This window comes from Ricinus communis, chromosome 4 (genome assembly GCF_019578655.1).
Source record: "Ricinus communis isolate WT05 ecotype wild-type chromosome 4, ASM1957865v1, whole genome shotgun sequence".
NCBI lineage: Eukaryota > Viridiplantae > Streptophyta > Magnoliopsida > Malpighiales > Euphorbiaceae > Ricinus > Ricinus communis.
In genome coordinates this window covers 5,496,769-5,511,330 of record NC_063259.1, presented here as the reverse complement: position 1 = coordinate 5,511,330, position 14,562 = coordinate 5,496,769, and the positions used below count along the sequence as shown (strand labels likewise).

The 14,562-nt window shown below is 32.2% G+C and overlaps 1 protein-coding gene and 1 non-coding gene across 2 annotated transcripts; one reads left to right on the top strand and one right to left on the bottom strand.

Annotated features, from left to right (window-relative positions):
* Positions 1-1,904: 1,904 nt before the first annotated feature.
* On the bottom strand, positions 1,905-2,387 carry LOC107260983. Its single transcript, XM_015717244.2, has one exon. The coding sequence runs from the start codon at positions 2,385-2,387 to the stop codon at positions 1,905-1,907; it is 483 nt and encodes a 160-aa protein (XP_015572730.2).
* A 994-nt stretch (positions 2,388-3,381) lies between these two features.
* Positions 3,382-3,488, top strand: LOC112534304. The gene has a single exon (XR_003078600.1). It is a non-coding gene; the product is annotated as a small nucleolar RNA R71 (small nucleolar RNA).
* The last annotated feature ends 11,074 nt before the right edge of the window (positions 3,489-14,562 follow it).

Below are 14,562 nucleotides of genomic sequence, written 5' to 3'. Positions count from 1 at the left end.
ATTCCTCTTTAATCCATCTTGATCAATCCTTGACAGGTGATCCGCAACAAGGTTCTCACTACCCTTCTTGTATCTCACTTCCCAATCAAACTCTTGAAGCATCAAAAATCCACCGTAAAAGTCTAGGTTTTACATCCTTCTTAATTAGAAGATACTTAAGAGCAGCATGATTTGAATAAACAATCACCTTTTTTGCCCCATAAGATATGCTTTAAACTTGTCAAATGCATAAACGATAGCAAGCAACTCCTTTTCCATAGTGGTGTAGTTGATCTGAGCATCATCAAGTAATTTGCTAGCATAATAATCACATAAGGCTTACCTTCCTTTCTTTGACCCAAAATAGCCCCAAACACAAAGTTACTAGCATTGCACATTATTTTAAATGGTTGCTCCTAATTAGGTGGTTGCAAGATGGGTGCGGAAACAAGAGCTTTTTCCAAAGTTTCAAATGCACCGAGGCATGCTTCATCAAACTCAAAAACAGCATCTTTAGCAAGTAACTTACACAATGGCCTTGCTATCTTGGAGAAATCTTTGATAGAAATCTGCATGTCCAAGGAAACTTCTTATATCTTTAACACTCTTTGGAGGTGACAAATTTTCAATTACTTCTATCTTTGCCTTATCAACTTCAATGCCTCTCTTTCAAACTGAATGACCAAGAACGATTCCCTCTTCTGTCATAAAGTGACATTTTTCCCAATTCAAGACTAATCCATGCTCAATACACCTATCAAGAACTTTAGATAGATTGTCTAGACAGTTGGAAAAATTAGTACCATAAACACAGAAGTCATCCATAAAAACCTCTACACAATTATCGAGTAAATCACTAAATATTAGAAACATGCATCTTTGGAAAGTTGTAGGTGCATTACATAAACCAAAAGGCATATGCCTAAAAGCAAAAGTACCATAGGGATATGTAAAGGTGGTTTTAGCTTGATCCTCTGGATGAATAGGAATTTGATAAAAACCATTAAGTCCATCCAACTAACAAAAATAAGAAAAGCTGGCTAGTCTCTCAAGGACTTGGTCGATAAAAGGCAATGGCAAATGGTCCTTCCTAGTCGCTTTATTTAATTTTCTATAGTCAATACACATACGCCATCCTGTGACAGTTCTAGTAGGTATTAAATCATTAGATTCATTCCTAACAATGGTTAAGCCTCCCTTCTTTGGTACAAGCTGAACTGGGCTCACCCATTTACTATCACTAATGGAATATATGATTCCATTGTCAAGTAACTTAGTTACCTCTTTTCTCACCACTTCTTTAAGAGTGGGGTTTAACCGCTTTTGACCTTCAATAGAAGGCTTAGCGTGGTCCTCTAAAAGAATTTTATGCATACAGACATTAGGGCCAATACCCTTTAAATCGTTTATAGAATAACCAATGGCATTTTTATGATTAAGCGACTCATCACATAAGGCATCAATATTATCACTGACCAAAGATGAATTAACAATAAAAGGAAATTTAAAGTTAGAGTCAAGAAATGCATATCTTAGGTTTGATGGTAGGGGCTTGAGCTCCATCTTGACTTCTTCACTTGATGTAGTATCCTTTGGATCATCCTCTCTACTTAAAGTTTCAAATCTTGATGTCCTATGGGAAAGTTGATATGGAGTTACCTCCAAAATCTGCTCATTAGCTTCTTGCATCCCGGATAGCTACGTAGAATCTTGCCTCAAACACTCATGAATTGCTTCTTTAATCCATTCGCCAATAACATCAATAGAATCAATTCTATTTGCCACTTCTACAGGTGTTGACTTCATAATATTCAGCACATCAAATTCCATAAATTCATTATCCAGCTCTAATGTGATCTTTCCTCTCTTCATATCAATAATTTCTCCTGTTGTCATAAAAATGGTCTTCCAAACAAAATTGGGTCTCAAGATCTTCCTCCATTTCCAACAAAGTCAGCTGGTATTATAAACTTTCCCACTTTTGTTAGCACATTTTCTAAAATGCCAAGTGGATATGTGACAGATTTGTCCGCCATGGAAAAACATATATTGGTAGGCTTTAGTTCATCCAAATTAAGCCTTTTGTAAATAGAGTAAGGCATAAGACTAACACTAGCACCAATATCACATAAAGCTTTATCAAAAGGCGTACCTCCTATTGCACAAGGAACTATAAATGAACCTAGATCCTTAAGCTTTGGTGGAGACTTGGAGTACATAGCCTTGGATTCTTTAATAAGAGATACTAAGCCATAATCTTCAAGCTTGCTCTTATGACTAATAATATCCTTCAAAAATTTACCCCAAGTTGGCATGTCCTTAATAGCATCCACAAATGGTATAGTGATAGTAATTTCCCTGAGATAATCAAGGAATTTACCAAACTGTTTATCCAAGTTACACCTCATGAACCTTTGAGGAAAAGGAGAAGAGGTTTAACATCTACTATTGATTCATCATTCATTGATGGTATGGCATCTTCCTTATTACCTTTCTTTGCACACTTATTATCATCTTTACTTCTAATATCCACTTCCTCAATCTCTACCCCATTATCATCATCAATAACCGCTCTCTTTTTCTTATTGATATCCTTTTTAACCTCCTTACCACTACACAAGGTAATTACTTGACAAGACTCTTTTTGTACATACTCTAGTTGGCTAGGAAGCTTTCCCAAAGGTTTAGTGTTGGAGGAAGAGGCTTGTTGGGCAATTTGGGTTTCAAGGATGCAGTTATGAGTAGCAAGCTGCTCAAGTTTAGAGTTTAGCTGCTTAAATTGCTCCTCATTTTGTTTGTTTATGGAAATTTGTTGGTTAACAAATGGCTCCATAAGATTTTCAAGAGTAGGTTTAGGATGGGCAGGATTAAAGGTTTGTTTGTTTCATGGAAAATCCCGGTGGGTATTGAGGTTTGGTATTTAGGTTATATGGAGGGTTTAATTGAGAGGATGGGGTTGACCAAGAGAAACCGAGATGGTTCCTCTATTGAGGGTTATAAGTGTTGGAATTCAGCCCCATTCTTTAGTGAAAACCCCCTTGCATGTAGTTCACATCCTCATTTGTACTTAAATTACATTGAGAATATGAATGGGATCCTCCACAAGGCTTACAAACAATATTAGTGCTTTCTAAAGAATTAATTTGATTTCTACTTACCAAATTGGTGAGAGCATCTACCTTTGCATTCAGCATTTTAATTGTGTCAAGCTCCAAAACTCCCCTTGCTTTTGCCATAGTTGTTTCATCACTAATGTATCCTTGAGATGCAAGTTCTTTAAGCAAGGTAATGGCTTTTCTAGCCGTTTTATCCATCCATTTTCCACCGGCTGCTGCATTCATGAAATTTCTATTTTCATTCGTCAACCCATTATAGAAAACTTCAGGAATCATCCAATCCGGCAAGCCATGATGTAGACATTGCCTTTGGAGTTCCTTAAATCTTTCTGAAGCTAAATAGATTGTCTCACTTCCATTTTACTTGAAAGTAGTGATCTCATTGCGAAACTTGGCCATTTTACATGGTGGAAAATATTTGTGCAGAAATGCTTACTTTAACTGGTCCCACGTTGTGATTGATTCATTTGGCAAACTAGCAAGCCAAAGTTGTGTTTTATCCCTAACCGAAAATAGGAAGAGTGGAGTCTTATTGCGTCATCCGTTACACAATTGATCTTGAAAGTTGCACACACATTAAGGAAAGTCAATATGTGGGCATAAGGATCTTCTCCTTATAAACCTCCAAACTAATTGTTTTGCACCATTTGGATGATACTTGGCTTGATCTCAAAATTGTTGTTAGCAATAGCCAGAGCCACAATACCTCCTAAATTTCCTGAGATGTCGGGCATTACAAAATCGCCTAACGTTCTCCTTTCCGGTGAGCCATGTTATTCAAATTTGGTTGGTTCTCTCTTCTTTGCCTTTGTTCCCTGCGTAAAGCATGTATAGTTAAATCAATGTCAGGATCAAAGTTCAAATTATTATCCCTAGTACTTCTAGTAAGCATGTTAATTCACAATTGAATAAATTAAACTAAACAAATAACAATAACAAAAATAAAATATAAAAATGAAGAATATAAAAACAAAATAGAAATAAAATAGAAAAAAACATATACAAGGCCTAAACAACCTTTCTCTACCCTAAGTTAATATAAATTACTATTCAATCCCCAGCAACGGCGCCAAAAATTTGTAGCGGGACAAATTACATACCCTAGTCTCTAGGACTTAGTATAGAGCAAGAAGGGTGTCGAACACTCGGGAGTTTCGGTAAACTTTGTATTAACCGGTTAGGTATTAAAATGGATAAGCAAAATAAAAAAAAAATTATAATAGTAATTAAAACAAATAAGGAAATCTAAATACTAACTAATTACTTAAGTATTCACACAACTTATAACAGTATATTTATATGGGAAAATCACAAATCACAATCAAATAAGAACTTTGAATATTATTATCATAAAACATATTGATTGGAAATTAGTCTATAGTCTTTAAAGGCAATTCTCATTGTCAATTAAAGGTATTTCCTCTTAGAGTCAACATTCATTTTCATGGCAATGCAGAGATAAGAGAAAATCATTAACACATTATACTAATTCTTATTCTCTTAAGATGAATCCCTTGTATCCAAGCCAAATTCAATTCTTACGTAATATCAACTACGTTCCACCAAATTACTCCAAATCTCTTTATGAATAATTTGATTAACAAGTTACATATGGTGATCAAGCATACATAACATGAATGAGCACTAATTGAAATTAAATCATAAATAACATAAGATAAAAATGTAGTTCTTAATTAATTCATCATTGTAAATCCCATATAAAGACTTAGCCAAGACACATATTAGAGAACAATAAGAGAAAATCAATTGCAACATAGGAAAGGTATATAGAAGAAAATGAATAGATAAACCCTTTTTTAAGTCTTCTAGCACTTGCTCGATGTAGAACAATCTTCTCTTCTTACTTCTTGACTTGGTCTCCTTCTAATTAATTCTTAAAAACTAGAACAAAGTCTTTGCAATGATTTCTAAAACTTAATACTTCTATTAAAAACTATGCTCTATATCTATATTTCTTTTATTATTCCCAAAACAGAGCCAAACGCACTTATTTTATATGTTTCTAAAGGCTGTTATTCATGTAGAAATGGAAAAAGGCACCTTTTGACATGAAAAGTCACCCTCCTTTGCAGATTCTGTAATTTCAAGGGCATTTTCGTCCATCATATGACTTTATATCTAGATAGTTCCTTCTTGAAAGTTGTATAACATTCTGTTATCTTTCCATAGCAACTTGAATCACCTCATTTGGATGTCTGTAGACAAAGTTATGACCAAAACACGAAAACTGCTCAAACTAGGAAAAGTTGCAACTCCTGGAGACTGACTCGTCAAGATGGTGCCAACTCGTCACTCGGGCCTTCTGTGACGACTCGTCAAGATGGTGACGACTTGTCAAGATCTACTAAGGCTCCAATTAGACTTTTCAAGCTTCATACTTCATACCAAACAATCGCAAGTCCTTTTCATGCACATTTTGAGAATAAAAACATGTATAAAACACACACAATCAATCATAAACATAAACCAAATAAAAATAACACCTTTATAAACAAATAAGCACACAAACCTAGTAAAATCAAATGAAATTAAAACTAAAATAACCTAAAGAACTATGCATATTTGCATTGTATCATTATATATTTTGTATAATTATGTGGTTTTCTTCTTCTTACAGTTATCTAAATTATTTTCTACTTGTATATCTATTCACTGAGTATTTTTATAATCATTCTACTCTTTTCATAAATTTTATTCAAGAAGCAAGGCTTGATAGTTGGTGATTGAGCTAGTAAGTGTGATTAAAGGCAAGAGTAAGGTTGGCCAACATTTCTCATTTGAGGAGTCATATACATACTCTTCGTAACTTGTACATAAATGTTCATCCTTGTTTCATACTATGGTGGTTATGTACATGTAAAAGGCTATGTTATAAAGTTAATGTTTAAAGGCAAACTTTGTATATTAACTTATTTAATAATGTTTAATAAAGGCATTTCTAGTTATAGTCGTTGTAATGAAACATCATAATAAAAAATTATCTATTTTTCAGAATTATGATTTCAAATACATTATTACATATACATATGTAAGTGTATTATAATTCAACTAAGCTAAAAACATTTTAGAAAGCATTTGGTTTTAAAATCCATCTCAGGCTACGTGAGATGAGGTGTGACATCTACGTAATCCTCAATGCCACCGGTCAAGCTTGTCAATTGTGCTCACATGATTCCTTATTCAATCATTATGTTATCAGGAGTCCTTGTCCTTAGAGGAGCAAGGAATGATGGAGATCCTAATGGTGCATCTCATGATTAAGAATATCTAGGCAATGCCTCGATTCTCGTTGTTTCCTCTTTACTCTAAAAGATTCACCTATGATCATTCAAAGAATGATATGAATACTCGATCAATTAATATTCTTTTTTGCATTTGTCCACGCATTTGAGCAGTGCCTATGATTTTCGTTGCCATGTGCTTTAACTCAACATTCCTGTTTATGCTCGCCGAGTAAAACCAAACTATCATATTAGATATAAATTAGAGAGAGAGACACAAAAGAAACAAACAAAATGAGAACATGGTAGGCTTTCAGATCCGATATGGAAATAAATCACAAATTCTCTATTCTCTTAGAAGGGTCCATCTCCTCTTGCTTGTAACTTAGAACGCTTTTGAAGAGGAAGCTTCTCCTTGTGCATATGCAACCACATCCAATCACGAGGTTCAAACACAACTTAATTTTTGCTTTTGTTATGATGATGTGCAGCTTGCTCATTTCTCTTCTCAATTTGCTACCTTACTTTGTCATGAGGTTGCCAAACATATTCGGCCTTCTTAGAACCATCCAAGTTAGCACACTCTTGTAATAGCAAAGGTAATAAATCGAAAGGAGTTAGTGGATTAAAACTACAAACAACTTCAAAAGGGCTACAATAAGTAGATGAATGCACACTCCTATTACATGCAAACTCTACATAAGGTAAGCAATCTTCCCAAGATTTGATATTCTTTTCTATAATAGCATGCAATAATTGTCCTAATGCCCTATTAACCACTTCGGTTTGACCATCCACTTACAGGTGACAAGTAGTAGAAAATAATAGTTTAGTACCTAACTTAGTCCACAACGTCTTCCAAAAATAGGACAAAAATTTTATATCCTTATCACCAATAATAGCCTTAGGCATGCCATGCAAACATACTACTTCTCTAAGGAATACATCAGCAATATGTGATGCATCATCGGCTTTATGACATGCAATAAAGTGTGCCATTTTACTAAATTTATCAACCACCACATAAATACTATCATTGCCACGCCTAGACCTTTACAATCCTAAGACAAAATCCATAGAAACCTCAATCCAAGGTGAAATAGAAATATGCAATGGCATATACAATTCATGGGGCTTGCTTTTAGACTTAGCACGTAAACAAACAACATAGTTGGCACAATATTTCTCAACATCAACACGCATTATTTACCAATAAAAGTGCTCATGCAACATATCTAAAGTCTTAGCAAAACCAAAATGCCCCATCAATCCTCGCTCATGCGGTTCTTTTAAAAATAATCTTCATATAGAACAATTAGGCACACACAATCGATTATCCTTAAACAAGTAGCCATCATGCCTATAGTATTTATCAAAAGCTCTATGCTCACATGCATCATACACACTTCCAAAATCAGGATCACCAAGATATAGAGACTTGTAAAGACCCTCTATGTAGTTGTCTATCTAGGGCGATCGATCTACATCTTTCCCCATCGCCCCGGGGCTGTGTCTCAATCTTCGCAAAATTTGAGGGACTAGTTCCTATGGAGATTCCCCTTGGTCTAATTCCATGCCTCGTGATGAAAAGGGAGTCGGCATGGCGTAAAGTGAAGATTGAGGGAAGTAGAGAAAAATTCACTTATGGGATATTTCGAAGGTGTAACCTAGGCAATGAAAAATGGGCCTGATACTTCAACTAGAGGAGCAACCAGTTCTCATATTATAAAACTAATCCATTTAAGTGGTTGTTTTCTCATACTCACAAATATACTAAAATTACAGGGTTATTTTCTTCGATTGATAAATATCCCTGTATTACGAGGTCATTTTGTCATATTAAAAAATTTACCCCTTCTACGAGGCTGTTTTCTCAGTCTCGCAAAGGTATTGTAGTAAGAAAGATTCCTACAGTTGCTAAAGGTAAGATTTTCAAGCCGCTCAAGCAATTCTTTAAAAAGAAGAGCAAGCAAGATAAGGGTTTTCAGCCGTATCACATAGGAGCGCTCAAGCGCTCTATCTTGCTATTAATAAAGAGGCTCGAAAGCTGCAAAGAAAGTCGAGCTGCTATACTTGAGTTGTGAAATCGGTGTGGTAAGGTATCAAAAGTGTTCAACGAATATAGAGAAAGACCCTAAAAAAGAGCACTATGCTATACTGGTAGAGGTTCAACAAAATGCGGTAGATAGCTTTTGCTAATGAGAGATGGTTTTGCTGATTCGATTAGGTCTCCTAATTCATGGAATTAGTTTTCTCTTTATTTTATTATTTCTTTTTAAAGCAGCATTCTCCTTTAACACTATCCCATTTTTTCATCATGGAATTCTTTCCTAGAGCTGCGAAACTAACGACTCTATTAGAAAGTAGAATTACCAACTTTTACATGAATATTTAAGTGGATGATCTTTTGCAAGGAATAAAAAATGGATTTACATTACGATATCTTTTTCTTCCTCATTCTGAGGTTGGTTATTTTAGTTGCATTGCTTCCATTTTTTTCATGTTGTATGGCTCGCCTGTGGGTGGGAAAAAGAGTTTTATATGGAGGGCAAGAGACATTTGATACTTCTGTCTCCCCTTCCTGTCATCAAGGAAGAATTGAAACAAGCACTCAAAGGCATTCTTCTTTTTGTTGGTTCATAGTCCATTCCAGTCTTAAAACAACCCCGTAAAAGGGGTATATTTATCAACATAAGAAAATAACCCCGTAAAATGTGTATATTTATATATTAGAGAAAACAACCCTATAATAGTGTTAATAATTTAACATGAGAAAACGACCCTGTAAAAGTGGTATATTTATCAATATCAGAAAATAACCCAGTAAAATGTGTATATTTATAAATCTAGGAAAACAACTCCGTAAAAGTAGTGTAATTGCGAGTCTAAGAAAATAACATCGTAGAAGGGGCATATTATTTAATATGAGAAAACAACTCCGTAAAACAACCCCGTAATACGAAGATATTTATCAATTGCAGAAAATAATCCCGTAATTTTGGTATATTTGTGAGTTTGGAAAAACAACCCCTTAAATGGGTTAATTTTATAATATGTCAAAACAACCATGTAAAAGGGGTATATTTTTCCATTTAAGAAAATAACCTCGTAAAATGTATATATTTATAAATTTGAGAAGTCAAACCCAGAATGGTGCTAATAATTTAATATTAGAAAACAACCCCGTAAAAGTGGTAATTTAAAATGAGAAAACAATCCCGTAAAAGTGGTATATTTATTAATATAAGAAAATAACCTCGTAAAATATGCATATTTATGAATCTGAGAAAACAACCCCGTAAAAATAGTGTAATTGCAAGTATGAGAAAACAGCCTCGTAGATGGTGTAAATTTTTCAATATGAGAAAACAACCCCGTAAGAGAGGTAAATTTATAAATATTAGAAAACAACCTTGTAATACGGGGATATTTATCAATCAGAGAAAATAACCCCGTAATTTTGGTATATTTTTTAGTATGAGAAAACAACCCCATAATTGTGGTATATTTATCAATATAAGAAAATGACCTCGTAAAACGTGTATATATATGAATCTGACAAAACAAACCTGTAAAAGTAGTGTAATTGCGAGTCTAAGAAATTAGCCTCGTAGAATGGGTAAATCTTTTAATACGAGAAAACAACCGAGTAAGAGGGGTATATTTATAAATATTGTAAACGAGCCTGTAATACGGGGATATTTATCAATCGAAGAAAATAACCCCGTAATTATAGTATATTTATGAGTATGAGAAAACAACCCCTTAAATATATTAATTTTATAATATGAGAAAACAATCTCGTAAAAGGGGTATATTTGTCAATATAAGAAAATAACCTTGTAAAACTTGTATATTTATAAATTTGACAAAACAACCCCATAATAGTGCTAATAATTTAATATGAGAAAATGACCCGGTAAAAGTGGTATATTTATCAATATAAAAAAATAACCCCGTAGAACATATATATTTATGAATCTAAGAAAACAATCCCGTAAAAGTAGTGTAATTGCGAGTCTAAGAGAACAACCTTGTAGTAGGGTTAAGTTTTTTAATATGAGAAAATAACTTCGTAAAAGGGGTATATTTATAAATATTAGAAAACCACCCCGTAATACGGAGATATTTATCAATCGCAGAAAATAACTCCGTAATTTTAGTATATTTGTGAGTGTGAAAAAACAACTCTTTAAATGGATTAATTTTATAATATGAGAAAACAACCCCGTAAAAGGGGTATATTTATCAATATAAGAAAATAACCCCGTAAAACGTGTATGTTATGACTTTGAGAAAACAACCCCATAATAGTGCTTATAATTTAATATGAGAAAATAACCCCGTAAAAGTAATATATTTATCAATATAAGAAAGTAACCCCGTAAACTTGTATATTTATGAATATGAGAAAACAATCTTGTAAAAGTAGTGTAATTGCGAATCTAAGAAAACAGCCTCGTAGAAGGATAAATTTTTGAATATGAGAAAACAAGGGGTATATTTATAAATATTAGAAAACAACCCCATAATATACGGATATTTATCAATCAGAGAAAATAATCCCGTAATTTTGGTATATTTGTGAGTATGGGAAAACAACACCTTAAATGGGTTAATTTTATAATATGAGAAAACAACCCCGTAAAAGGGGTATATTTATCAATATAAGAAAATAACCCCGTAAAATGTGTATATTTATGAATATAAAAAAATAACCCCATAATAGTGCTAATAATTCAATATCAGAAAACAACCAAGTAAAAGTGGTATATTTATCAATATAAGAAAATAACTCCATAAAACGTGTATATTTATGAATCTAGGAAAACAACCCCGTAAAAGTAGTTTTATTGCGAGTCTAAGAGACCAGGCTCATAGAAGGATAAATTTTTTAATTAAGAAAACAACCGAGTAAGAGGGATATATTTATAAATATTAGCAAATAACCCCATAATACATGAATATTTATTAATCAGACAAAATATCCCCGTAATTTTGGTATATTTGTGAGTACGAGAAAACAATATCGTAAAAAGCGGTATATTTGTCAATATAAGAAAATAACCCCGTAAAACGTGTATATTTATGAATTTGAGAAAACAACCCCATAATAGTGCTAATAATTTAATATGAGAAAACGACCCCGTAAAAGTGGTAAATTTATCAATATAAGAAAATAACCCAATAAACGTGTATATTTATGAATCTCAGAAAATAATTCCGTAAAAGTATTATAATTGCGAGTCTAAAAAAATAAAATCGTAGAAGTGGTAAATTTTTTAATATGAGAAAATAATCCCGCAATAGGGCTATATTTATAAATATTAGAAAACAATCCCGTAATACGGTGATATTTATGAATCTCATAAAATAACCCCATAATTGTGGTATATTTGTGAGTATGAGAAAACAACCCCTTAAATATATTAATTTTATAATATGAGAAAACAACCCCGTAAAATGAGTATATTTGTCAATATAAGAAAATAATCCCGTAAGACGTGTATATTTATGAATTTGAAAAAACAACCTCGTAATAGTGCTAATAATTTAATATGAGAAAACGATCCCACAAAAGTGGTATATTTATCAATATAAGAAAATAATACCGTAAAACATGTATATTTATAAATCTGAGAAAAGAATACCGTAAAAGTAGTGTAATTGCGAGTCTAAGAAAACAACCTCACAGAAGGGTAAATTTATTAATTTGAGAAAACAACTCCGTAAGAGGGATATATATATAAATATTAGCAAACAACTCCATAATACGGGGATATTTATCAATCGGAGAAGATAACCCCGTAATTTTGGTATATTTGTGAGTATGAGAAAAAGCCCCCTTAGATGGGTTAATTTTATAAAATGACAAAACAACCCCGTAAAAGAGGTATACTTGTCAATATAAGAAAATAACTCCGTAAAACGTGTATATTTATGAATTTGAGAAAACAACCTCATAATAGTGCTAATAGTTTAATATGAGAAAAAGACCCCGTAAAAGTGGTATATTTATCAATATAAGAAAACAATCCTATAAACGTGTATATTTATGAATCTGAAAAAATAATCCCGTAAAAGTAGTGTAACTGCGAGTCTATGAAAACAACCTCGTATAATGGTAAATTTTTTAATATAAGAAAACAACCCCATAAGAGTGATATATTTATAAATATTAGCAAACAACCCCTTAATACGGGGATATTTATCAACCGGAGAAAATAACCCCGTAATTTTAATATATTTGTGAGTATGAGAAAAAAGTCTCTTAAATGGGTTAATTTTATAATATGAGAAAACAACCCCGTAAAAGTGGTATATTTATCAATATAAGAAAATATTTATGAATTTAAGAAAACAACCCGTAATAGTGCTAATAATTTAATATGACAAAACGACCTAGTAAAAGTGGTATATTTATCAATATAAAAAAATAATCTCGTAAAACGTGTATATTTATGAATTTGAGAAAACAACCCCGTAAGTGTGGTAATATTTATAAATATTAGGAAACAACCCCGTAATACAGGGATATTTATTAATCGGAGAAAATAACCCCATATTTTTGGTATGTTAGTGAGTATGAGAAAAATAACCCTTAAATGGGTTAATTTTATAATATGACAAAACAATCCCGTAAAAGGGGTATATTTGTCAATATAAGAAAATAACACAGTAAAACGTGTATATTTATGAATTTTGAGAAAACAGCCCCATAATAGTGCTAATAGTTTAATATGAGAAAAAGACCTCTTAAAAGTGGTATATTTATCAATATAAGAAAATAACCCTGTAAACTTGTATATTATGAATTTGAGAAAATAATCTCGTAAAAGTAGCGTAACTGCGAGTCTATGAAAACAGCCTCATAGAAGGGTAAATTTTTAAATATGAAAAAACAACACCGTAAGAGGGATATATTTATAAATATTAGTAAACAACCCCGTAATACAGGGACATTTATCAATCGGAGAAAATAACCCCGTAATTTTGGTATATTGTGAGTATAAGAAAAAACCCTCTTAAATAGGATAATTTTATAATATGACAAAATAACCCCGCAAAAGGGGTATATTTGTCAATATAAGACAATAACCCCTTAAAATGTGTATATTTATGTATTTGTCAATATAAGAAAATAACCCCTTAAAATGTGTATATTTATGAATTTCATAAAATAACTCTATAGTAGTGCTAATAATTTAATATGAAAAAATGACCCAGTAAAAATGGTATATTTATCAATATAAGAAAATAACTTCGTAAAACATGTATACTTATGAATCTCACTAAAATTGGTATATTTATCAATATAAGAAAATAGCTTCGTAAAACGTGTATGTTTATGAATCTATGAAAACAATCCCGTAAAAGTAGTATAAATGCGAGTCTAAGAAAACAGCCTCGTAGCAGGGTAAATTTTATTTTCTCATATTAAAAAGTTTATCCTTCTACGAGGCTATTTTCTTATACTCGCAATTACACTACATTTACATAATTGTTCTCAAATTCATACATATACACATTTTACGAGGTTATTTTCTTACATCGATAAATATATCACTTTTACGGGATCGTTTTCTCATATTAAATTACTAGCACTATTATGGGTTTTTTCAAATTCATAAATATACACGTTTTACGGGGTTATTTTCTTACATTGATAAATATACCTCTTTTATGGGGTTATTTTCTCATATTATAAAATTAACCCATTCAAGGGGTTGTTTTCTCATACTCACAATTATACCACAATTATAGAGTATTTTATCCGATTGATAAATATTCTCGTATTATGAGGTTATTTTCTAATATTTATAAATATACCCCTCTTACAGGGTTGTTTTCTCATATTAAAAAATTTACCCCTTCTACGAGGCTTTTTTCTTAGACTCGCAATTACACTACTTTTACGTGTTTATTTTCTCAGATTCATAAACATACACGTCTTACGGGGTTATATTGATAAATATACTACTTTTACGAGGTGGTTTTCTCATATTAAATTATTAGCATCATTATGGGGTTATTTTTTCAAATTCATAAATATACAGGTTTTACAGAGTTATCTTCTTATATTGACAAATATACCCCTTTTACGGAGTTGTTTTCTCATATTATAAAACTAACCCATCTAAGGGATCTTTTTCTCATACTCACAAATATACTAAAATTATGGGTTTATTTTCTCCAATTGATAAATATCCCCGAATTACGGGGTT

Bases quoted from the DNA above. Each gene is read 5' to 3' on its own strand.
- LOC107260983 (XM_015717244.2), bottom strand. From the start codon at position 2,387: ATGAGGTGTAACTTGGATAAACAGTTTGGTAAATTCCTTGATTATCTC.